The 24,168-nt window shown below is 31.7% G+C and overlaps 2 protein-coding genes across 5 annotated transcripts in view; one reads left to right on the forward strand and one right to left on the reverse strand.

The window, feature by feature from the left end:
- Positions 1-3,914, reverse strand: part of LOC142229677 (uncharacterized) — a 116,174-nt gene extending 112,260 nt beyond the window's left edge. For both annotated transcript variants that reach the window (XM_075300258.1, XM_075300257.1), the window contains exon 1: positions 3,794-3,914. In XM_075300258.1, the coding sequence (XP_075156373.1) occupies positions 3,794-3,843 (50 nt within the window). In that variant the 5' untranslated portion in view covers positions 3,844-3,914. The remainder of the gene's footprint in view (positions 1-3,793) is intronic.
- Positions 3,915-4,746: 832 nt separating this feature from the next.
- The window catches only part of mbo (Nuclear pore complex protein Nup88), an 85,643-nt gene continuing 66,221 nt past the window's right edge, over positions 4,747-24,168 (forward strand). For 2 of the 3 annotated variants that reach the window (XM_075298707.1, XM_075298709.1), the window contains exons 1-2: positions 4,747-4,834; positions 5,074-5,405. In XM_075298707.1, the coding sequence (XP_075154822.1) occupies positions 5,196-5,405 (210 nt within the window). In that variant the 5' untranslated portion in view covers positions 4,747-4,834; positions 5,074-5,195. The remainder of the gene's footprint in view (positions 4,835-5,073; positions 5,406-24,168) is intronic. The other variant, XM_075298708.1, reaches the window with a different exon arrangement.

Here is a 24,168-nt window from a genome sequence, read left to right on the forward strand (position 1 = left end):
ATTTGCTAAGAGATGTTAGTATATCCCCTCTATATGTGAACTTAGCCCTCTAAAAACAGTGCAAAAATCGGTCCGTAGCGGTCCGTAACTCAAAAACAAGTTTACTTGGATCCAAAGACCTTCCATTAAGGATTTTGGTATTGATTCCGAGCCAAAGATGCGGCTTCTTTAAAGTTAAGACATTTTTTAGTGACTTATCTGTTTTTAAATCTAGGATCAATAAAATTGAAATTAGGATGCAGATCTGATTTATCGAATTTTCATTTTCTTTTCGCGGTATATTAATAAGGCTATTCAAGTACAAACAAATGCCAGTATAAAAATCCAAATTATAACAGATACTTCAAAGTAAACAGCGATTTCTTAATTAAAAAAAAAAAACTTTAAACCGAAGATGCTAAATCCTCAAAATAAGTCTTAGCCTATATTCGGAGCGTTTTTATCTTAAATTTAAAGATTCAATATTTCAGTTAATTTAAGGACGATTTCTTTAAGTCAAAAATTTGTTTCTTTACTTTAAGGAAATTTTGCCTTGGTTTAAAGACATGCGACATTAATGGAGGGACGTAAATTTCCAAAATTTGCGTACTAAATTTAATGAAAAAATATTTGAAGCACAGATTATAAACATTATTTTAATTAAATTTGCATTATTTTAAAGAAGTTGTCCTTAATAGTTTGTAAATTGCATATCCTAAAATTTAGGTTGCGTAATCTTTAATATCAGGTAAATATTTTTTTCAGTGTATATAGCCCATTTATAAACTGATCCCCAAATTTGACATCCGGATCCTCTTGGAAGAGTAAATTTCATCCGATCCTGTTGAAATATAGAATGCAAAAATTGGATCCTACACACTGATCCCACACATCTCTTCCATTCCGGTTGAAATTTTGTACGTGATATCAATATTTTCCTTCTAATAACCATGCAAAAATTAGTCCATATCGGTCCATAATTCTATATAGCCCCCATATAAACAGATCCCCAAATTTAACATCCGGATCCTCTTGGACGAGTAAATTTCATCCTATCCTGTAGAAATTTGAAATGCAAACATTGGATCCTATATCCCACACATTTCTTCCATTTCGGTTGAATTTGTTGTACGTGATCTCAATTTTTTCCTTCTAATAACCATGCAAAAAATAGTCCATATTGGTCCTCAATAACATCTAGCCCCATATAAACCGACCCCCAGATTTATCTGGAGCATCCTGAAGGAACAATCCGATCCGGTTGAAATTTGGCCCCCTATGGCTTATATGTTAATCTGCTTTTTTATCTAACGTAAACTCCATATAAACCAACTTACAAAATAGAAGACAATGTTAAGAAGTTTTGAGATACATTGCTATTGGCAATTGTTACCACAATCAAACAATTCGTTTATGGATGACAATTTTTAGTAGAACTGTGACAAATTCAATGGTGGAGGGTACATTAGATTCGGCCTGACCGAACTTTCGGCCGTGTTTACTTCCCAGCAAACACAAAATGGAAGTTGTTCCACAAACATTTCTTTTTAAGAACATCCCATCAATTTTTCCCACTTCCAATTAAGCCCTTTGGGACCAGTCTTAGAAAATACGCTATTTGGCGGTTTAAAGCAAAAACTTTAATTTTTGATAATTAAATATCACATAAAGAACAGAAAATCAACAGAAAAGTAAAACAATAATAATTATAAAATCAAAAAATTCACCCCCTTTGGGTTTTGAGCCTGCGCCTATTTACTTTTTCATTTCCATGGAAGTTCTTTTGAAAAAGTTTTGCAAATTACTAGGATAAAATAAAAACGTTGTAGAATATACAAATAATCTTTTGAAAAAAATATTCAAAAAAAATTCAGCTGTTGAAATTGGCGAAAAAATCGGTTTTTAAATTTCTTCATTCAAATGAACTTGTAAGGATCAAATTCTAAAGCAATCCCGCGACAAGCCCAAGTAAAATTCTTTTGGAAATGATACAAGTGTGCACTACTACCGGATCACGAGTTGGGAAATACAAAGTACTTCCTTGTAAGCTCTTCTTTGCTGGGTTGTTTTAATTTAAATTGATCGATTCCAGTTTTTCTTTCAATGTATCTGGGTATTTATATTTTTATATATTAAACCAAATGACCACTTGACTTTTTTTGACCCATTACAACACACCGGTGGCCATTGCTTGCCACGTAATTGTCCCGAAGAGTATTCGTCCTATGGCCTCATCAGAGCTCTTGTGTTGACTTCTGTTCGGTTCTGGCCTCTGGCTTTTATTGTTTTTATGCCAATTTGTGTATTTATTCAGGCTCAATTTCACCATATTCGGACACTTTTTCAGTTAATGTTTTTCTTGTTGTTATTTTTGTTATTGCATGTTAACCCCTTTATTCATCCATTGACCAGCGAAATAAAAAACATTACGGTCATAGAGCTTAAAGTATGGCTACTCCTCGAATTTGGGTGGCGAAGACAGGGATTTGAATGCTGCGCAAAAAAACAAAAAAGAACGATGCCATCAAGTTGATGGTGATGTTGTGTTATTATTGTAAACGAATGAATTTAATGAAAACCAGTAGAGATGATTGTCTACTGAAGAGGTTTTTTCCATACGATACACATTATTTGGTATATATATTTTTTTATTCATATACACTCTCTGGTGTCCATCAGTTATTACTGAAGTAAAAGTTATGGGTCATGGATATATGGAAGAATTTTTGTAAAGGTATGACAATGTACGTACAACTCTTTTCTTTTTGTTTTTTGTATAAAATTACTTGGTCTCTAAAGTGGTTTGGCGTAGTATGGACGAGACAATACTATGGTTAAAAAAGCTGTTGCCTTAAAATATTTTTTAATGATTTTTAAAAATCGTTTATTATTCTTAAGTACGTTAATATTAAGAGCTGATATTTGAGAAGGATATAAGAATGATGCACGCATAAAAAATGTTCATGGCGTACTGTTCACATGATTTGTTGTGCGAATTCTAAGGGAATGTCATAGAATGCATTCAAAGTTTACATGGATTCAAGGTTTTTTACCTTCCCTTAAGGATTTCTGCATTAATTTTCTAGTGTCGATCCAAAGATTTTAACCTTCCCTCAAGGATATTGGTATTGATTCCGAGTTATTTTCTAGTGCCAAAGTAATTTTGTAGTGAGCCATCTAGCTTTATACCTCATTCACAATACATTTCCAAAATCCACTTTAAATCTCTAGCAATCATCTACCATTTGGCTTAAATGCATTTCAAATAGTCTTTTATTGGTTTCCGATCCTAATGTGAATGTTCTATTACATTTAGGTTCTATAAAACTAAAATTAGGACACAAGTCACATTTAACAAATTCTCATTCTCTTCTTGCTATGTTTTAAAAAAGATAATCATATACAAATAAATGCAATCTTAAAAAATCTAAATCTAAATAAGAGATACTTAAATATTAAACTATGAGCCGAATTGTCTTTATATTATTTTGATTTGCCGCTGTTATTTTTGTCGTTGTTTGGCTTTAACGCTCCGAAGTGTGGATCATATGATCCATATTAATTCCCAATTATGGACAAATTGGTCTACAACATTTGGAGGATTTACAATTAAAAGTATAAATTAACAAAAACGAAATCAGTTCTATTTAATCTCGTCAAAGTCTGGATGGATCATCCCAATTAAGGAAAATAAAGTACTTTTTAATAATTAAAATGGTATAACCTACCAAGAAAAACACCAAAAAGGCATAAAGTTTAAACGTTCTTAAATCTATTTTTCTTTATTAGATGATAAGTATGCAAGATTCATTACCTTCTGTATCTCCCCTTTTTTGCACAATTCTTGAATAAAATTATTGGCATTTTGTTTCTTTTTCCTTTGTGTATAACCAACTCCACATAAATATACAATTAATGTAAACAACACATTCAACTTTATGTTCACCATACCAAAGATTCCATAATCTTTGCACCATACTACTGTTGTCTATTTGGTTATGTTAACATTTTGAAAATAACAGTCAAACTAGCATCAGCTCATGTACTGCTTTCATTTTCACCATGGTATATTTTATCTCACCACCATGTCGTGTTGTTTAACATACAGCTGTTCCATTGCAAACAAAAAATCAAATACTTTTTGTTGCAACTGTGCTTACATGTGTTTACCGGTGACTGGCGTTTGTATAGTGTTGCCTTTATTACGTAGCCCACTAATATTACTAAAAATCTCAAAAATTGAAGAAGAAAGAGCAAAACGAATACATATGCCTATTTTAAAGGACGATATGATGTGCTCATTATAACGATAAAATAGCCATTTTTTCGCCACATCATAAATTAATATTAAAGAAAATTAACTTTTTCAATTATGCTTAGTATCATTCACCACCATGTTATAATAAAATTCGCCAAAATTTTTAATTTTACTCTGGTTTTAAAGATTTATTTGTTGGATAACTCGAACCTAGATTACTAAAAATAGAAGATGTACTGAAAATTCACTTCAAAATTATGAAAATCCATTCCATTGAAAAATCTCCTTGATTGCTCACTTAAAGAAATTTATGTTTAAATCTACACTCTGTTGAAATTTGCAATTACTTGTAATAGCGAGTTTTCAAATATCAAAAATGCGGTTGATTGCGTGTATGGCGTTTTCAAATTGAAGATTCAATGATCGTCTTGATTGCAATATACATACATTTATCATGGGCCATTAGTAGAAAAATTGATACCTACATTGAATGTAAAACAAATGAACTTGGCAACAATGTTTATAGCACAAGAGTGTTGCTGAGTTTCAGGGAAGAAGAAGAATAAAGTTTAAAATTTCTGCTCAAAACAAGGCCCGGTAAGTGTTGACTCTTGGAACAGTGTCCCTAGTTAAAGTGGTAGTGAACCCTCTAGCCTTTTCCCACACTGGAAAACTTCCTTATACCTATATCCATTTGTTTGCATCGTTGTCACAAATGTGCTGGCCACAAGGCCATATTCTACCACCTTAACTTGTAGCCTGTTGACATCTCCAAAACTGGCAGCAATATGAACACATTGATTCTTTATTTTTTGATTTCCCATTTCTACAACTAGCAGCAGTATACAGAATCCGCATCTTGTTCATTCAGAGAAGCCATAGTCCTCCTTAGGCGTATGTGTTTTGGTCTACTCTTCGATTCTCGTGTTGTTATTGAAAACAAAAACATTGAAGTGTCATGGCTTCCACAGACTGCTTGCAATTGAATAGCACCACCATGTTTGCCAAAATACGCGAGAGTTTGGCATCCGAAAGACATTCACACACAGAGAATTTAGTGGAATGTAAAGACGATTTGTTGTATTGTTGGGACTCCAAGGAATCGTGTCTGTTGGTGCTGAATTGGAGAGCAACCTCTACAATGGGTTTGGACAAAATTAAATATCAGGTAAGTTGACACTGTGAGCTTAAGTAAAGGAATGTATTCCGTTAAGCAGTGAATATATGACAGTGGGGCTGCAGTCCTTGGACAAGAGCAGACATCTTCTGTCGACCTCAGTATGTAGGACCGAGTTCAGTGAGGATCGACGTAACAGTGGTTGGCCATATGTCTGTTAATGACTTTTTTAGTTAAAGCCATAACATTTATGGGTCATTATTCTAAAGAAATATACTAAAATTATAAAAATTGATAATCATTAACAGAGCAAATTTTAACGGAGTAATAGGCAATTTGGCTTATAGGCATTTTGGTACATATCGGAAGAAATCGTTTTCCACATCTTACAATACATGTATTATAGGCCTTGTTAGGCTTACTATGTATTGATGTTGGGAAAATATAATAAAATTTATCTACGTATGTATTTTGCCAGATTTGGACAAAGATGATTACCAAGCCTATAATTTACCACCAAAAATTTTACCAAATCTACATTTTAACCGATCTAATTCAGATTTACCGTCCAGTTTGGAAAAGTGTATTGCTGGTTAATAGATAGTTGTAGATACATAATAGTTTTCATATTGATGTTGATAAACAAAATGAGGGTCGAACTTTTTTCCAGGACCATTTACGAAATATCTAAATACCGTTGTTGGAGAATACTCCTCTTGCTATGTTATATACCCAATATGAGCTAAAAATGTTTACTGATTTGAATGTGGCGAGGAATTCTTTTTTGATTTCTGTCAAATATTTGCCCAATGTGACCGTACCGTTAGAATCACCTCCTGAGTCAACCTAGACAGATTGACTGTCCGTCTATCTATCTGTTAGTGTAGCTTGTTTTGTAGCTGTCTAATACTCCTGATACAGTTTCATCACAAACACCTATTGCTGTAACCTATCTGGTATGCTGCCAGATTTGGAGGCTTTTTGTAACGTTGAAAAACACCGTGGTGCAATGGTTAATTATCCTTTCTCAGTAATACGTGGCATTTCTGAGTGTTTCAAAACTTCTCAAGTGGCTTCACCGCAATGTGAAACGAGGATACTGAAGATACTCGTAAAAATGCTGCAATGAATTGTAGCGCCTCTGTGGTGTTTCTTGCCTAATCCATGGTGATGAATAAATGGAAAATTCTCCACAAAGCTTGGAAGAGGTTTCTGAAGTATATACTGATGAAAGAAGGAAGATCAACTCCGTACTAAAATAGCGGAATATCTATTCACATGTTCCAGAGATCAGGAAACGCCATCTCCACGAATTCACCTAATGTTTTCCCTTTTATATACAGTGAAACCTCTCAAACTTGGACTCCCTGAAAACCGGACACCTCCCTAACGTGTACAGTTTGCTGGGGACATTTGCTATATTAACACATTAAAATTAACCTCTCAAAGCTGGACACCTCCCAAATGTGGACAACCTAACCTTAACCTAACCTAGGCGACAGTGAGTCCATTTTTCAGAGGTTTCACTGTACATCTAAAACTCTCAGGTGGCACGATAAATAACTAATCTGTATGATCTTAGGATTTGTTACCGTCTTGTCATCAAAGTTTCTGTTTTGCCACATTGTTATGTTTTCATTTTTATACCTTCCGTTTGTAACATCGATATTTCGATCTGTTACAAACGGAAGGTATAAATATGAAAACATAAACATATATTCTTGATCATGTTGAAATGATAAGACGATATGACAATATCGGCCTGTCTCTTGTAGTCACGCAGCAGGCTTAAATACTGTAGCTCTCGTGCTGACACGATTCCGATTTGTCTGGTATTGGAAATTCGTAAACGGATATGCCAAATTTGGTATATATCGGTCCATGTTTTCTTATAGCCCCCATACAGACCGATATTCAGATGTGATTTCTTGAGGCTATGGAAACAGCATTGTTCATCCGATTTGTTTGAAAATTTAAATCTAGAGGTATTTTAAGCCAGTAAAGGGATGTGCTAAATTGGGTAAACAATAGAATTGCAACCAAAATTATATGCCGAATACCATTGATTCATTGGAATTTGTTTATTGGTCCGAGTCTAGTTCTCATCCTTTTTTGTTTTTATAACCAAATGCAGTGAAACCTCCCAAGCATGGACACTTGTTTCAATATCGAATAATTTATACCATTAGCACTGTCATTTATTTGATCATATGTACGATAAATTAATTTATTTTTAATATCTCCGTAATTAGACAAAAAAACTAATTTTGTTTCTAACAACATCAACGTTAAATATTTCGCCACAATATTTGAAGTACTGACACTTATAATTAATTAAAATTAATCAAGATAATTTTCTATTCCCAACTCCACCTAATCCGTTTCCAATGCCGTATTAGTAACACCACCATCGCCAGTATCCTTTTTGCCAAATTGCGAATCCATTGTTGAGCTACGATCAGCTACCACACGTTTTTTAGTATTTGGTGGAACATCGACAAGATCCACTGACTTTCTAGTACCTTACGAAGAAATAGAATCACAATAGGGTTGAGTTCAAATCGAGTTCACTTATTCAAATACATTGACCAACTTACTACAGCAACAACCCATATTGTATGTGTGCCAGACTCTACCTCAATTTAGCTACTAAGAATAATTAAATTATTTACACTTTTTTTTTGCATGAAAAATTTGTAGCCCCATTTGTTGAAGTATTTACTTTTAAATAGATTTCCCCAACCACAATGACAATCGACTTCAGTAAAGTAGAATTTTTTTCATTCTCTTCTATCACTAATGATAAGATTTTATTATTAATATTATGAATCACATGTAGTGTTTTTATTTATTAAATGAGGGGAAGGACGATCTGCAAATACTGAAACATTTAAATGGGCTATAAATAATGAAAGTGAAGGTAATCAAATGGACAAAGTTAGAAAGAGTTAATGAAGTGTGAAGTAGTTCCTATTTTTTATAGGATACATTGTGTGGAAATGAGTTACCAAGAGAGTTTTGATTAGCGATTGCCGCCCCATGATTTGATGTGTTCATCATTTCCTTACCTTTTTATACCCTTCACCACTACTGTGGTACAGGGTATAATAAGTTTGTGCATTTGTATGTAACGCCATGAAGGAAAAGTCTGAGACCCATCGTTTAGTATACCGATCGTCTTAGAATTAAATTCTGAGTCGATTTAGCGATGTCCGTCTGTCTGTTTGTCTGTCTGTCTGTCCGTCTGTCTGTCTGTCTGTTGATGTATTTTTGTGTGCAAACTACAGCTCGCAGTTTTAGTCCGATTGTCCTAAAATTTGGTATAGGGTCCTGTTTCGGCTCAAAGACGATCCCTATTGATTTTGGAAAAAATCGGTTCAGATTTAGATATAGCTGCCATATATATTTTTCACCGATCTGGTCATAATTGGCGTGTATATCAACCGATCTTCCTCAAATTCCGTACATCCGAATATTTTATGAGTCTCGAAAAACTTGCAAAATATTACCCAAATCGGTTCAGATTTAGATATAGCTCCCATATATAGCTTTCGCCCGATTTACACTCATTTGCCCACAGAGGCCAATTTTTTGCTCCGATTTAGTTGAAATTTTGCACAGGAAGTAGAATTAGCATTGTAGCTATGCGTGTCAAATTTGGTTGAAATCGGTTCAGATTTAGATATAGCTCCCATATATAGCTTTCGCCCGATTTACACTCAAATGACCACAGAGGCCAATTTTTTGCTCCGATTTAGTTGAAATTTTGCACAGGGAGTAGAATTAGCATTGTAGCTATGCGTGTCAAATTTGGTTGAAATCGGTTCAGATTTAGATATAGCTCCCAAATATAGCTTTCGCCCGATTTACACTCATATGACCACAGAGGCCAATTTTTTGCTCCGATTTAGTTGAAATTTTGCACAGGGAGTAGAATTTGCATTGTAGCTATGCGTGCCAAATTTGTTTGAAATCGGTTCAGATTTAGATATATCTCCCATATATAGCTTTCGCCCGATTTACACTCATATTACCATAGAGGCCAATTTTTAACTCCGATTTAGTTGAAATTTTACACAGGGAGTAGAATTAGCATTGTAGCTATGCGTGCCAAATTTGGTTGAAATCGGTTCAGATTTAGATATAGCTCCCATATATATGTTTTTCTGATTTCGGCAAAAATGGTCAAAATACCAACATTTTCCTTGTAAAATCGCCACTGCTTAGTCGAAAAGTTGTAAAAATGACTCTAATTTTCCTAATATTCTAATGCATATATATCGAGCGATAAATCATATATAAACTTTTGCGAAGTTTTCTTAAAATTGCTCCAGATTTAAATGTTTCCCATATTTTTTTACTAACATTGTGTTCCACCCTAGTCCATTAGCCGACTTAAATTTTGAGTCTATAGATTTTGTAGAAGTCTATCAAATTCTTTCCAGATCGAGTGATATTTAAATGTATGTATTTGGACAAACCTTTACATATAGCCCCCAACACGGTTGACGGATGTGATATGGTATCGAAAATTTGAATCTACAAAGTGGTGCAGGGTATAATATAGTCGGCCCCGCCCGACTTTAGACTTTCCTTACTTGTTTGTTGTTATTGTTGTTTTAAAGTATTAAGAATACCGTCTACTTTGGCTATCAATTAAATATTTATAAGATAACATATGTAGTTTTATCTATTGGAAAAAGAATTTGTGTCATTATCATTTACAGTTGTGGATAAAATTAGTAATATTTTTATACATTTTGTTTAAAAAAATACATTTTCGATGTTTGAATGGGTTACACCAAAAAAAGTCTGCTAAAATGGCCAAACAAAAACAACAACAAGTAAGGAAAGTCCAAAGAGGGACGGGGCCGAATAAAATATACCCTGTACCAATTTGTATATGTACATTTTCGCCATATACATACATATATTTCAATCTGAGCCAGTGTGGACTTAAAACTTAAGTCGCCTAATGAACTGTGGTGGAACACAATGTTAGTAAACAAAATATGAGAAATATTTGAGTATAAAGCAAATTTTATTTCTATCGAAAATTTTGTCAACATTTTACTTCTATAGAAAATTTTGTCAAAATTTTATTTCTATAGAAAATTTTGTCAATTTTTTTTCTATAGAAAATTTTGTCAAAATTTTATTTCTATAGAAAATTTTGTCAAAATTTTATTTCTATAGAAAATTTTGTCAAAATTTTATTTCTATAGAAAATTTTGTCAAAATTTTATTTCTATAGAAAATTTTGTCAAAATTTTATTTCTATAAAAAATTTTGTCAAAATTTTATTTCTATAGAAAATTTTGTCAAAATTTTATTTCTATAGAAAATTTTGTCAAAATTTTATGTCTATAGAAAATTTTGTCAAAATTTTATTTCTATAGAAAATTTTGTCAAAATTTTATTTCTATAGAAAATTTTGTTAAAATTTTATTTCTATAGAAAATTTTTTCAAAATTTTATTTCTATAGAAAATTTTGTCAAAATTTTATTTCTATAGAAAATTTTGCCAAATTTTATTTATTTTTTCAAAATTTTATTTCTATAGAAATTTTTTTCAAAATGTTATTTCTATAGAAAATTTTGTCAAAATTTTATTTCTATAGAAAAGTTTATTTCTATATAAAATTTTGTCAAAATTTTATTTCTTTAGAAAATTTTGTCAAAATTTTATTTCTATAAAAAATTTTGTCAAAATTTTATTTCTATAGAAAATTTTGTCAAAATTTTATTTCTATAGAGAATTTTTTCAAAATGTTATTTCTATAGAAAATTTTGTCAAAATTTTTTTTCTATAGAAAATTTTGTCAAAATTTTATTTCTATAGAAAATTTTGGCAAAATTTTATTTCTATAGAAAATTTTGGCAAAATTTTATTTCTATAGAAAATTTTGTCAAAATTGTATTTCTATAGAAAATTTTGTCAAAATTTTATTTCTATAGAAAATTTTGTCAAAATTTTATTTCTGTAGAAAATTTTGTCAAAATTTTATTTCTATAAAAAATTTTGTCAAAATTTTATTTCTATAGAAGTTTTGTCAAAATTTCATTTCTATAGAAATTTTTTCAAAATTTCAATACTATAGAAAATTTTGTCAAAATTTTATTTCTATAGCAAATTTTGTCAAAATTTTATTTCTATAGAAAATTTTGTCAAAATTTTATTTCTATAGAAAATTTTGTCAAAATTTTATTTCTATAGAAAATTTTGTCAAAATTTTATTTCTATAGAAAATTTTGTCAAAATTTTATTTCTATAGAAAATTTTGTCAAAAGTTTATTTCTATAGAAAATTTTGTCAAAATTTTATTTCTATAGAAAATTTTGTCAAAATTTTATTTCTATAGAAAATTTTGTCAAAAGTTTATTTCTATAGAAAATTTTGTCAAAAGTTTATTTCTATAGAAAATTTTGTCAAAAGTTTATTTCTATAGAAAATTTTGTCAAAATTTTATTTCTATAGAAAATTTTGTCAAAATTTTATTTCTATAGAAAATTTTGTCAAAATTTTATTTCTCTAGAAAATTTTGTCAAAGTTTTATTTCTATAGAAAATTTTGTCAAAATTGTATTTCTATAGAAAATTTTGTCAAAATTTTATTTCTATAGAAAATCTTGTCAACATTTTATTTCTATAGAAATTTTGTCAAAATTTTATTTCTATATAGAAATAGAAAATATAGGTGAATATATATATAGAAAACTTTGTCAAAATTTTATTTCTATATAGAAATAGAATCTAGAAAATAGAAATAGAATGATTTCTCACCACATTAAGTAAGAAAATACTAAAAACTATTTTGGGTTCTTGAAAATACATTGGGTAACATTTTAGCAAAAGTTTTTCTATGAGTGTAGCTATATAGGTCATAATATGGGAACTTTCTTGGAGATATTTGCCCTTTTTATTAAAGATAACCGTCTGGGAAAAGTACACTACATACCATAGTATTCCAGCAAATATATTTTATTGTGCTATTTGTTGTTTTGTTTCTTCCGCTTCCAATTGACGCTGAATTATTTGAAAATTAAAATAAAATGAAAGGCAACAAAATTAAATTAACGACAGAATTAAATGAACTTTGAAAATGGCGCCTCAGTTTGAACTAAAAAACAAACAAAAATCAACATCACAATATATATCCCAAGAAGAAGAAGAAAGTCACTGCTTTGAATTTTCCGTGTATTTGCTCTTTCTTCAGCTGCTTTGCTAAGTTGGTTGTTTTGTTCGTGTGCTGAAATGTTTTTTTTTTTTCTGAAAAAAACGTGACTTCATTTATTGTCTCTTTACGGAAAATGATGGCAAAGCCACTTCCCTTTTTCACACTAAATGCCTGCAAACGAATGATTCCTAATTGAAAACTATTAAATTTAGCGCTTTTTTCTCTCATTTCCCTATCTTCATGCTCCTCATCTATAGCATCTCTTGGCCACGGCTCATCATCTCCACATTATTTTTTTCTCTTGGCTTTGTGTAATTTTTACACTTTTTTCTTCACTTTGGCTGTCGTTTCTTTCACTTCAACATAACCATACCCATTGAAATTGTCCAATTTTTCTATGTTTTTTTTAGCTTCATTCCATTCTTCCACACTTCGCACTAAATTTCATTTGGAATGACATTCGCTCCATCACGCGTCAAATGCACACCGAAGGCTACTGCGGAAGCATAGCTAGCACCAGGATCTTTGAAAAAAGGACATTTTCATTCATTCGCGTGAATATTTAATTAGATGCAATTATTTATGGTATTAAATAGATGAGGCGGCAGTTAATGTTAGTGTGTTGTTTAGTTCCACCAAAAGGGGGTAGAAGTGAGGAACCAGAAGTTTTTTTTCTCACTTTTTCTACTTCCACTTTGTTTTTCTGAAGATGCTAACGAAATTGTTATAAATGCTTTAAAAATATATCAACAGCTTTGATGTGTTCCCAAATGGAAAAGGAAATCAATTTTCTTTTTCCGAAAAAAGCTGAAAATTTCATTCTATTCCGCTTTGGTCAAACCAATAAACAAAGAGGACCACGATTTTATCATTATAATGATGGGTAATTAATATATTTCCGTTTCCCCAGAATTAGTTTTTTCTTCATTTGATTAATTTGAAAGCATTAATTCGTTTTAAAGTTTTTTTTCTTATTTATGTGCATATATATTCATTCTTTTTGCACCCTTGGCTTTTATGTGGCCTGGACACCACTTATAGCCAAATGAAAATTTGTCAAAAATCGTAGCTTATATCTACTTATCAACTCACCGTTCTTTAATATGGGGTTATAAATCCCCAAGGACCCTATGGGAATCGGAACGATATCAGCACTGAAGCAGCGTTACCGTTGAAAATATCCCGAAAGTGGCTCAAAAAAAGGTCATTCGCAATAAAAGGTAGCACATTCATTAAAAAAATGGCATACCTTTCAGAAAGAAAAAATGCGCATTAAATTGCATTTTATTGCACCAAGGAACTACTAAAAAAGATTAAGATGATGAAAGGACACATTTGAGGCATATTAGTGTCAAATAGAAGTGATGATGTGGGACATGAGGCGGGGACGATGAAAGTTTGGAAAAATTTCTCAGTCACTCTCACGTTTCCAAATGATCTTCTTTTGAAAGGAGACATGATACTGAACTTCGATCTATTTGGGTGACATTTGAGGAAACCGAGCTCCTATTATAGACAAATAGGGCAATAATGGGAAGGGCCAAGGATTAGGCCTCTGTTTATATGAATTTCTAAAAAGTGTCACTCCCAATAAAAGGTGGCACACTATTTTCAAAAACGTTGCAAAAAATTTACACACGTTTTTATAAATAAAAACAAGTAAATAAAATTTCACGTAAATCAGAGTACAACGTTGGTGTCTCTGGTCATACTAAATCGGGCGAAAAATATATATGGGAGCTATATCTAAATCTGAACCTATTTCAATAAAATTTAGCATACCTGACTATTCCACTGTACTGCATACCTGACTATTGTACTTCTTGTGCAAAATTTCAAGCAAATTAGGGTAAAACTCTCGCTTCTGGGGCCATGTAAGTACATATCGGGCGAAAGATATATATGGGAGCTATATCTATGTCTGAACCGATTTCAATCAAATTTAGCACACTTGACGATACTACTAATTGTACTCCTTGTAGAAAATTACAGGCCCATCAGGGTAAAACTCTGGCTTCTGGGGCCATATGAGCCTATATCGGGCGAAAAATATATACGGGAGCTATATCTAAATCTGAACCGATTTCAATCAAATTTAGCGTACTTGACTATACTACTAATTGTACTTCTTGTGCAAAATTTCAAGCAAATTAGTGTAAAACTCTGGCTTTTGGGGCCACATAAGTGCAAATCGGGCGAAAGATATACATGGGAGCTATATCTAAATCTTAACCGATTTCTTCCAAAATCAATAGAGTTCTATTCTGACCCAAAACAAAAACTTGTGCCAACTTTGAAGTCGATTGGATTAAAAAAGACACTATGTGTCTATCTCGTCTCCTTCTGGGTGTTGCAAACATATGTACTAACTTATAATACCCTGTTCCATAGCAGGGTATAAATACGAATTAAATGAAGTTTATACGTTTTTTCAATGAAATTTTGAAGCCGTTTTTTAGAAAGATTAAAATTATCTCCACTTAATCGAGAATCAATCCTTGGAATAAACAATTCGTGAAAGAATCCGGATTATCTATTACAGAAGATTTTCTTTGCATATCTTCAGGCGTCACAATTTTCCACTTCAAAAATTTTAGTATTGGATTAAGTTAAATTTTATAAATATGGGTACTAAGTTCGAGTTTAGCTGTTAAAATTAAAAAAAAATCAAGCTGTAAAAACAGGATATAAGTTGATGGGGAATAAATCAAATTAATATTTTCGAAAATTTTATTTTTGAATCAGTCACTGTTACGAACTCAATAATGCCGATATGCTTTTCTGTAAAATCAATAGAATTTGGTCAACATTAAAAATCAGAATTGTGTTTCCAAACAGCAAGTCTTTACTTTTTTCATTTTCGGTGCATACTAATGAATATTGGCAGTAAAAATTTCGACAATTAAATGGTTTGATTTGATGAAAAACAACACCTTCGGTACTAAACTTTAAGTAATAAATTAACTTTTTATTAAGGAAATATTTCATTGTGGTTGTCTTCTTAAGATCTTTGTCCCCCCTTGTCGCCCATAAAACATGTATTGTCACTTTTGCCTTTGCTTTCAAGGAAGAAGTTTTTCGTCTCGCCATTTTCTTGTATATTTTGTTTTGAAAAGGGTTCAACAGTTTCCTTTTTTTATCCCAAAGATTTTGTGTTGGGCAAAATATATAGAAAAAGAAAATTTATTAGACAGTTACACGCCAAGTATTTTATTTTAAACCATCATTGTTATATTAGCTTTATTAACTTTGTCTTTTGCCGAAATTTTTTTCTTCGAAGTTTTGTGGTGATGGTCACCACAAAAAGGGGTTCAATCTTCAAACTTTTGTATTGAATAAAACAAATGTCCTTAAATTTATACTTTCGGGGGAAAACAGAAAAGGAAGAAAAGGTTCAATAATTGCTTGAAACACGACAATGCAAGTGAAGAAAAAGACAAACAAATAGACGTTTAATTTAAACCAATTTTTGCTGTTAAAATGCCATAAAAAGTAAACGAGTTTTTTTTTTGGGAGAAATTTATCTCCAATTTCAGGGATTGTATGTTTTTCTCTGGTAGCCACAAAATTGTATAAGGGTTGGAGGTAAAAGAAAACGAAACGAATATTTATTTTCACACTTTTCATATTAAAAAACCATTTAAGCGAGAACACGCAACCACCACCATTATCAAAAAGGACTATACCAGATCAGGATACTTGGCAAACATTAGCCATGTTTTATAAGAAGGTAAGAATATCATTTAAACCGGGATGTGGCTGTGAAATTTATATCGTTCCTTGCACACAAAAAAATTTTTTTCTGATTCAATCACGAAATTAATTGATCCAATTAATTTTTAATTGAAATGTCTCCAATCACAGAAATGATAGTATCAATTAAAAAATTCATAAGGTCAATTAAAAAGTTAATTGATCCAATTAAAAAATTAATTGATGCTATTATTTTTGTGATTGATTTTTGTTTCAATTCAAAAATTTGTTGAATCAATTAAATTTTTAATTGAATATTTTTTAAAACTCAATTAAAATTTTAATTGGAAAAATTTTCGTGAAATTTTTTTGTGTGTGGGCAGACAACAATATTATTGGAATATTTTATCAGCCACTTATATCAATGGGAGATTTTTGACCACAGGAATCCGTTTTTAAAGAACGACAACCACTTTATAAGCTAATATATCAAAATGAAAATCGTTACAGTGATGAGGTAATCCATACATCTATAGGACACTGTGGATGGTCTTCTATTGAATTGGTCAAATCAGTATTGAGCAATAGGTATGCCTTACAAATATGATACGGCATACATTTTGCTCAAGCGATATCTAAAGAAGGTAGTTAAAGTATTTGCTTGTCCTCAGAAAATTAGGCTCAATCGATACGAACACATTGCCGCCTAAACAGAGCAACACCATGAAATTGCCCAAGAAATGGTTGAAACCTGCAAATTGACGCGTTCACCAAATAAGATGCCAACATCTTGAAAGAAGCAGCGTTATGAAATATCTTCTGTACCTATCATTGATATCAAAAGTCTAAGAACTAATATTTTTGCAATAAATATATTTTTAGTGATTCCAAAGAAAAAACATGACTAATGTATTACTCCTTGTGCGGCATCTTACCGGCTTCCGTTTATCGTATGTGTGGGCATTTGGCCCATTCAGCAGACTATAAATACAAAAAATGTTTTTTAACACTTCATAAGAAGGATAGCTTTTCACCATCCAATAAACATAGCTATAAAAAACTAAGGCTTTTTCCTTCTCATATATGAACATCCTCTAAGGCAATGATTTTCCCAAATTTCCTTTCTATGTGTTATGGGTGAGGAAAATTGGTTACAAAAGATGCTAATGATTTATTTAATCGATTTGACCATATGTTGAATGCTTCTCGTTTTTTTTTTCTTCTTTAGTGAAAAATGATATGTGCATCCCAAAAAGGGATATTCAGGCCAATAAGTGTCCTGTAAATTCTGAGGTCCTTGAAACCTCCCAAACTTGAGTCAATCGTTATGCCTTTTTCCCTTTGTAACATTGACCATTCATTATGTCTATGCTCATCGTTTATGTGAAGAAATTCTAGTGGCATTTATAGGTGATAGGTGTGAAAAAGGGTGTTAAACATGCATTGATGTCCTTATCCTCCATTCCTATTGTCCTATTGAATGTTATTAGAATTCTGTTGCCTTTGTACTTGTTGACAAGGGTAAACTGTGTGTTTTTTGTTCTTTTATTTAATAGTTGAGATATGGTCAATCATGTAAGTTGGGACAACGATTACAAATCAAAAGGGGTTCTATCAATTGTTTTTTTCTTGGATTTGTAGGGTATATGTAAATGTTTTTGCTTTTGGGAATTTTTATATTGATTTTCATGGAATTTTGTAAGTAAACTGTTATGCTATGTAATATTGATAAATTGAAAGTGAGAAAATTCTTCAGGATATTTTTGAAAAAGTTTATCTATATTATGTTATGTTTGTCGACAAATCAATGTACCATTTCCCCATGAAAATTTAGCATTATGCTCTTGAAACATGTTAGGGGTGATCATATTCCTTCTATGGGTGTAATTTCAGGAGTAATTCTCGCACATAATTTTCTTGAAAATAAAGTATGCAGATGTTATTTTTTATCATTTTGCATATTATATTTTTCCGATATCTTGTGTTTTTAAGGTATCCTTACTTCCATTCTCCGCTTCTTTGGATCGGAATAAAGGCCAAAATTATTAGTGTAAAGACAAAAATCTTTGGTACCGGGCAAGCTTTTTTAGTGTACTCGCTTCAAATTAAGTTCTTAAATTAAAATAAATTTCCAGACTTTTTAATATATTGCAACTATTTGCAGTTTGATGAAATCATTAATCCATTATTTTTAAGTCGACCCATTAACAGGCTCATTCCCCCAAGAGTTATATTGGCGTCCAGTTAATAGGACAGACAGACGGACGGAAATGTTGTACTCGACTGAGGAAGTGATGAAACCAATATCATCCAAATGGGTTTGGAGTCTCCTGACACATCGTATAATTTATATAATAGTCCTTATACAATGAAAGTGTTTCTATCAGCAACTTCGTTACTTAGTTTAATATTTTCTTAGTTTGTTAACTACATTATTAACTATTTTTATGAATTGTTAATGCCTCACTATTTCGTCAGGAATTCCAAAAGCAATTTCTTTAGACAATTATGAGGAATGTTAATTTCATTCCCGTGGACATTTTTTGAATCACTAATACTTCACTTTGTTACCAGGGCGTTAAAATAGTTTTCATGTTGATTTAATTAATGTTTAAATGACAATGAAACATTATTTTAAATTGCCCTTAGTTGCCATTCGTGTTGAATTCAATTCACATTTTTGGGAGTTTTTTTTCTGAAAAAAATCCTTATTACGTGTCTTACATATTTTCGGTTTAGTGAAATAATTTTTGGTGGAGTTTTAATTTTAGTTGTTTTTTTTTAGTTTTAATGTTTAGTTAACATGAGAGGCATAATGTAATAATAACCAGATACAATCGCCACTTCATTGTTTGCCTTTCATTGCCTTTATTTGCTCATCAAATTTAAGCAACCAATGGCGAAGGGCGGTTGGAGCAGCTTTTGTTTTACTTGCATTAAGTATTTTGGTAGTTTCATTCGAGGTCATCACATTGTGTTTTACAATTTTATGGTTTAATTTTTCATGTTATATCCTTCAATTTATTACAACGACTCAGAATGACACACATTCGCTTTGGTATGTTGTCCTTCTCAGTCCCTAAGTACATTTTTGTCAATTTATTTATTTGAAGTGGTGAGGAAAAGGAAACTCAAAAGTCATGTGCCATACGCCATTTGTCCATCAAATGGGTAAATGGTGAAAATATAATGAAGAACCGCACCTATTCATGCATTTGCATGTTTGACAAATAGTTGAAAAGAGTACATTTTAGCATTTATTCATTAATTTCCATTTAATTAGCTTTTCATTTGCTTCTGTTGGTGCTGCTTCTATTTGAACTGGTGATAGTTGAAGTTCAGATAAAGTTTCTGCTTTGCAGTACACGTGAAAATTATAATGAATTCAAATGAAATATTGATAAATGATATCAGATCCCTAGATTGAACTGTTCAACCATGTCGTTGAGAGATTTGCAGCAGTCGATGATAGTTTTTGAATTGAAGAACACATAGCTCAAGGCTTGGACTGTAACTTGACAGCCAGACATACAGGTTAAGTTTGAGGTGGTCATTGGTCAAAGACTGCGATTGGATCAAACGTCATAGGACATTAAAAAGATAAATGTTATGGGAGAATAAATCGCGACAAGGAACAAGACGAACGATCGAAGAATATTGGAAATTCCAGTGGGAGATGCTACTGGTTCATATTACCTGATCTTCAAGATCCTTAGCGTGATTCCGTAGAAACAAATGGAACCCCAAAGCAAGTTCCAAATGGAGACAATTGTTCCACATAAGGCTCAAGAATGGTGCAGATGTTGAGTATATATTGCGGGTTTCAGTTGGCGATACTACTGTGGAACATGATCTGATCTTCAGTATCCCTAGCATTGAGTGTGATGCCGTAGAAACAACCGAACCCCCCAAACCAAGTTCCAAATGCGGAAAAATGTTGCACATAATGCTTAAGGAGGGAGGAGTGGACATCTCACAGAAAAAAATTTCACCAAAATTTTTCCAATTAAAATCTTTAAAAAATATTCAAATCAAAATTTAATTGAATCAACAATTTTTTTAATTGAAATAAAAATCAATTACACAAATTAATTTTTTAATTGATACTATCATTTCAGTGATTGAAGACATTTCAATTAAAAATTAATTGGATCAATTAATTTCGTGATTGAATCAGAATTTTTTTTTTTGTGTGCTTGGGGGATATATTGCGAGTTCCAGTGGAAGATACTACTGATTCACTTGTGCAGCATGACCTTCAAGACTCTGAGCGTTAAGGGTGATGCCCTAGAAAAAACAGGAACCCCAAAACAAGTTCCAAATGGAGACAATTATTGCCCATAATATCAATTGTTACACATAATGCCTAAGAATTGAGAAGAGTTGGGGGATATACATATGTGGTGGACCCAAATACTGAGATTCTGTCCCCTCTATCAGATCTTGGCAGGGTTCCGCAGGCGGAGGTCCAAGCGAAAATGTAAGGAAACAAATGGCCAGCCTTAATATGAGCTCAATGAGCGTGAATATATGACAGCAACAGTGAATATATGACGGGAGATGTGCATGAATATATGACGGGAGATGTGATCCCATCTCAAAGCATATTGGAATCCAAGAGGTCAATCAAAATTCCAGGGCACAAACCTTTCAATGCTTGCGTGTTCTACACGGATGAAAAAGACTGTTTTTCATATGTTTGGCTATAAACATTATATGTTTGGAACACAAATTTTTAAACACAATATTTTTGAGTGCAAGCATATAATGTTCATAAACTAGCATAACATGTTTGGGACATATATGTTAATATATTAGAACATATTATGTTTGGGACATAAAATGTTTGTAAATATAATATGCTTGGATGCAAACATATATTAATTTAAAAATAGCCTATAAACATATATGTGTTTAGTAGCTTGGAGCGCTATTTAACAGGGAGCGATATTGAATTAAGTTGGTGGTTGATGCTTGTTATTACAAAATTAACATTTTATTTTTCCTTGGGCAATTGATCAGCGACTTCTTTGATCCTTACAAACTGTGTGGTCCGCTGTTCGAATCCCCGTCCGGCAAAAGGTAAAATTAAAATAAAAAAAATCATAAAATTGAATAATTTCTTCTACAATGTTTGTATTACAGAAAAAGGTGCTAAGAACTAAAAAATCTCGTGGAAGTGAGAAAGATGTCGGGGAATATACAATTGGGCAGAAACAAAATTTTGAGCATTCAGGTCGAAAACCTATGTTGTTAGCACCTATATTACCTGTTTATTTTCATAATTCATTATGATTGTAAATATAAAAATAAATAAATAAAATTTTGAGCGCAATATTGTTTGGGAGAATTTTTTTAAGCATATAATATTTTTGGGTGCAAAATGCTTCCAAACATATTATATGGTAACATAATAACATATTGTTTTTTGGAAGACAACATTATTGAATTTGGATGCAAAAATACAAAATGTTTGGAACTTAGACTACCCAAACATATATTGTTTAGACCAACATGCTTTCGAACATATTATATATTGGTAGAGATCAAACATATAAATGTTTGGGCAATACCCAAAAATGTATATGCTTGAAGCAAAATATGTTTGGGAGTATATGTTACAGAAGCGATTCTGTAACATATACTCCCAAACATATTTTGCTTCAAGCATATACATTTTTGGGTATTGCCCAAACATTTATATGTTTGATCTCTTCCAATATATAATATGTTTGAAAGCATATTGGTCTAAACAATATATGTTTGGGTAGTCTAAGTTCCAAACATTTTGTATTTTTGCATCCAAATTCAATAATGTTGTCTTCCAAAAAACAATATGTTATTATGTGAACATATAATATGTTTGGAAGCATTTTGCACCCAAAAATATTATATGCTTAAAAAAATTCTCCCAAACAATATTGTGCTCAAAATTTTATTTATTTATTTATATATTTACAATCATAATGAATTATGAAAATAAACAGGTAATATAGGTGCTAACAACATAGGTTTTCGACCTGAATGCTCAAAATTTTGTTTCTGCCCAATTGTATATTCCCCCACATCTTTCTCACTTCAACGAGATTTTTTAGTTCTTAGCACCTTTTTCTGTAATACAAACATTGTAGAAGAAATTATTCAATTTTATGATTTTTTTTATTTTAATTTTACCTTTTGCCGGACGGGGATTCGAACAGCGGACCACACAGTTTGTAAGGATCAAAGAAGTCGCTGATCAATTGCCCAAGGAAAAATAAAATGTTAATTTTGTAATAACAAGCATCAACCACCAACTTAATTCAATATCGCTCCCTGTTAAATAGCGCTCCAAGCTACTAAACACATATATGTTTATAGGCTATTTTTAAATTAATATATGTTTGCATCCAAGCATATTATATTTACAAACATTTTATGTCCCAAACATAATATGTTCTAACATATTAACATATATGTCCCAAACATGTTATGCTAGTTTATGAACATTATATGCTTGCACTCAAAAATATTGTGTTTAAAAAATTGTGTTCCAAACATATAATGTTTATAGCCAAACATATGAAAAACAGTCCTTTTTATCCGTGCAATAAACATTTATTAGTTTTTTTTTGTGGTGAATAAAAAATTAATGGAGTAGGCTCTGCCGTAGAAAATCCGTAATAATTAAAACATTAAAAAAATATAACATTTTGTTATGCCAGTTTGCGAGTCACAATAAGACCAAGAATTTAAAATACAAAACCGGGAGACGAATGATTAAAATATTATCCTATAAAAGCCGTCATCAGAATTAATTATGGGTATAAAGAATTGTGGAGTTGTTAACTTATGCAAATCCTCTCATAAATGGTTGAGAAATAAAAATTGATGATCCATCAATATGAAGGCGTTGCTGAAAATGGCAATATTTATGGAATATATCGTCCAAATCAGTGATGTACGCAGATGAGGGTGCAACATTCTGACCCGAATCCTCACGAAAAGAACTCACAATGGCACAAAAATGTCTTAGGGCGTTTTCGATTCGCAAAAAATATGTTGCCTTGGTGTTACACTACTTTTTCCCTAATTGACATTTCGGCCAAATGATAGTGTAATTCTAAAGTTATTATTATTATATTATATATTATTATAATATTGTGAGGTATAAAGTATCCAAAATCTATGACAGTGTCCTTGATATCTTGCAATCAATTTCGAGAATGTTGCACCTTTTTTCCCAATCGAAATCGCCATTAGACAAGCAGAGTAAATTGAATATTAGCGCTCTCCTCCTTCCATTTCTAGAACAAATGCCGCGGAAGAAAGAGAAGCAAAGTTTTTTTATATGTTATTTATATTTAGAAAAAAACCTCTAAACCTCATTTATTATACTGAACAGATTTCGATAAATCCCGAACAGGAAATTTCCCACCGACTCCCCAAACCCCAACTGGAAATTTTAGTCCCAGCCACGAAAAAATATCCCAATTTGGGGAAAAATCCCCATTACTGGCAACACTGCTGATGGTGGTAAATTTTACCCTCTCTTACTGGTAGGTGTTATTTGGGCCATTTTCAGTTAGACCTATTTGGGTCATTCATGAAGAATTTCCAATCAGTTTTTAATTTCTGAGACCACTCTGCGTCATACTGATTTAAGCGAGACTTAAAACAGATAGCTTCAAATCTGGTTTAAAGCCCTGCCCTTTGCTCACATTGGGGCCTATTTGATACTATAAAATTGAATGAATTTTCCTATACTTATTCAAGATAGTTTTTCGTTATGTTTGAAGGAAAAAATTCCTAGGGATATTATAGGGAAGGATATGGCATTTCCAAAATAAATTACATTTTTTCTCGAGTGTATTACAATTCAATTCATAAGAGAATGCATTAGTATATGCCATGTGTGTGAGTATATTGGCCGGACACTTTGAAACGGCGAATCCTGGGGTTTTG

The sequence above is a fragment of the Haematobia irritans genome, chromosome 3 (genome assembly GCF_050003625.1).
Source record: "Haematobia irritans isolate KBUSLIRL chromosome 3, ASM5000362v1, whole genome shotgun sequence".
NCBI classification, from domain to species: Eukaryota; Metazoa; Arthropoda; class Insecta; order Diptera; family Muscidae; genus Haematobia; species Haematobia irritans.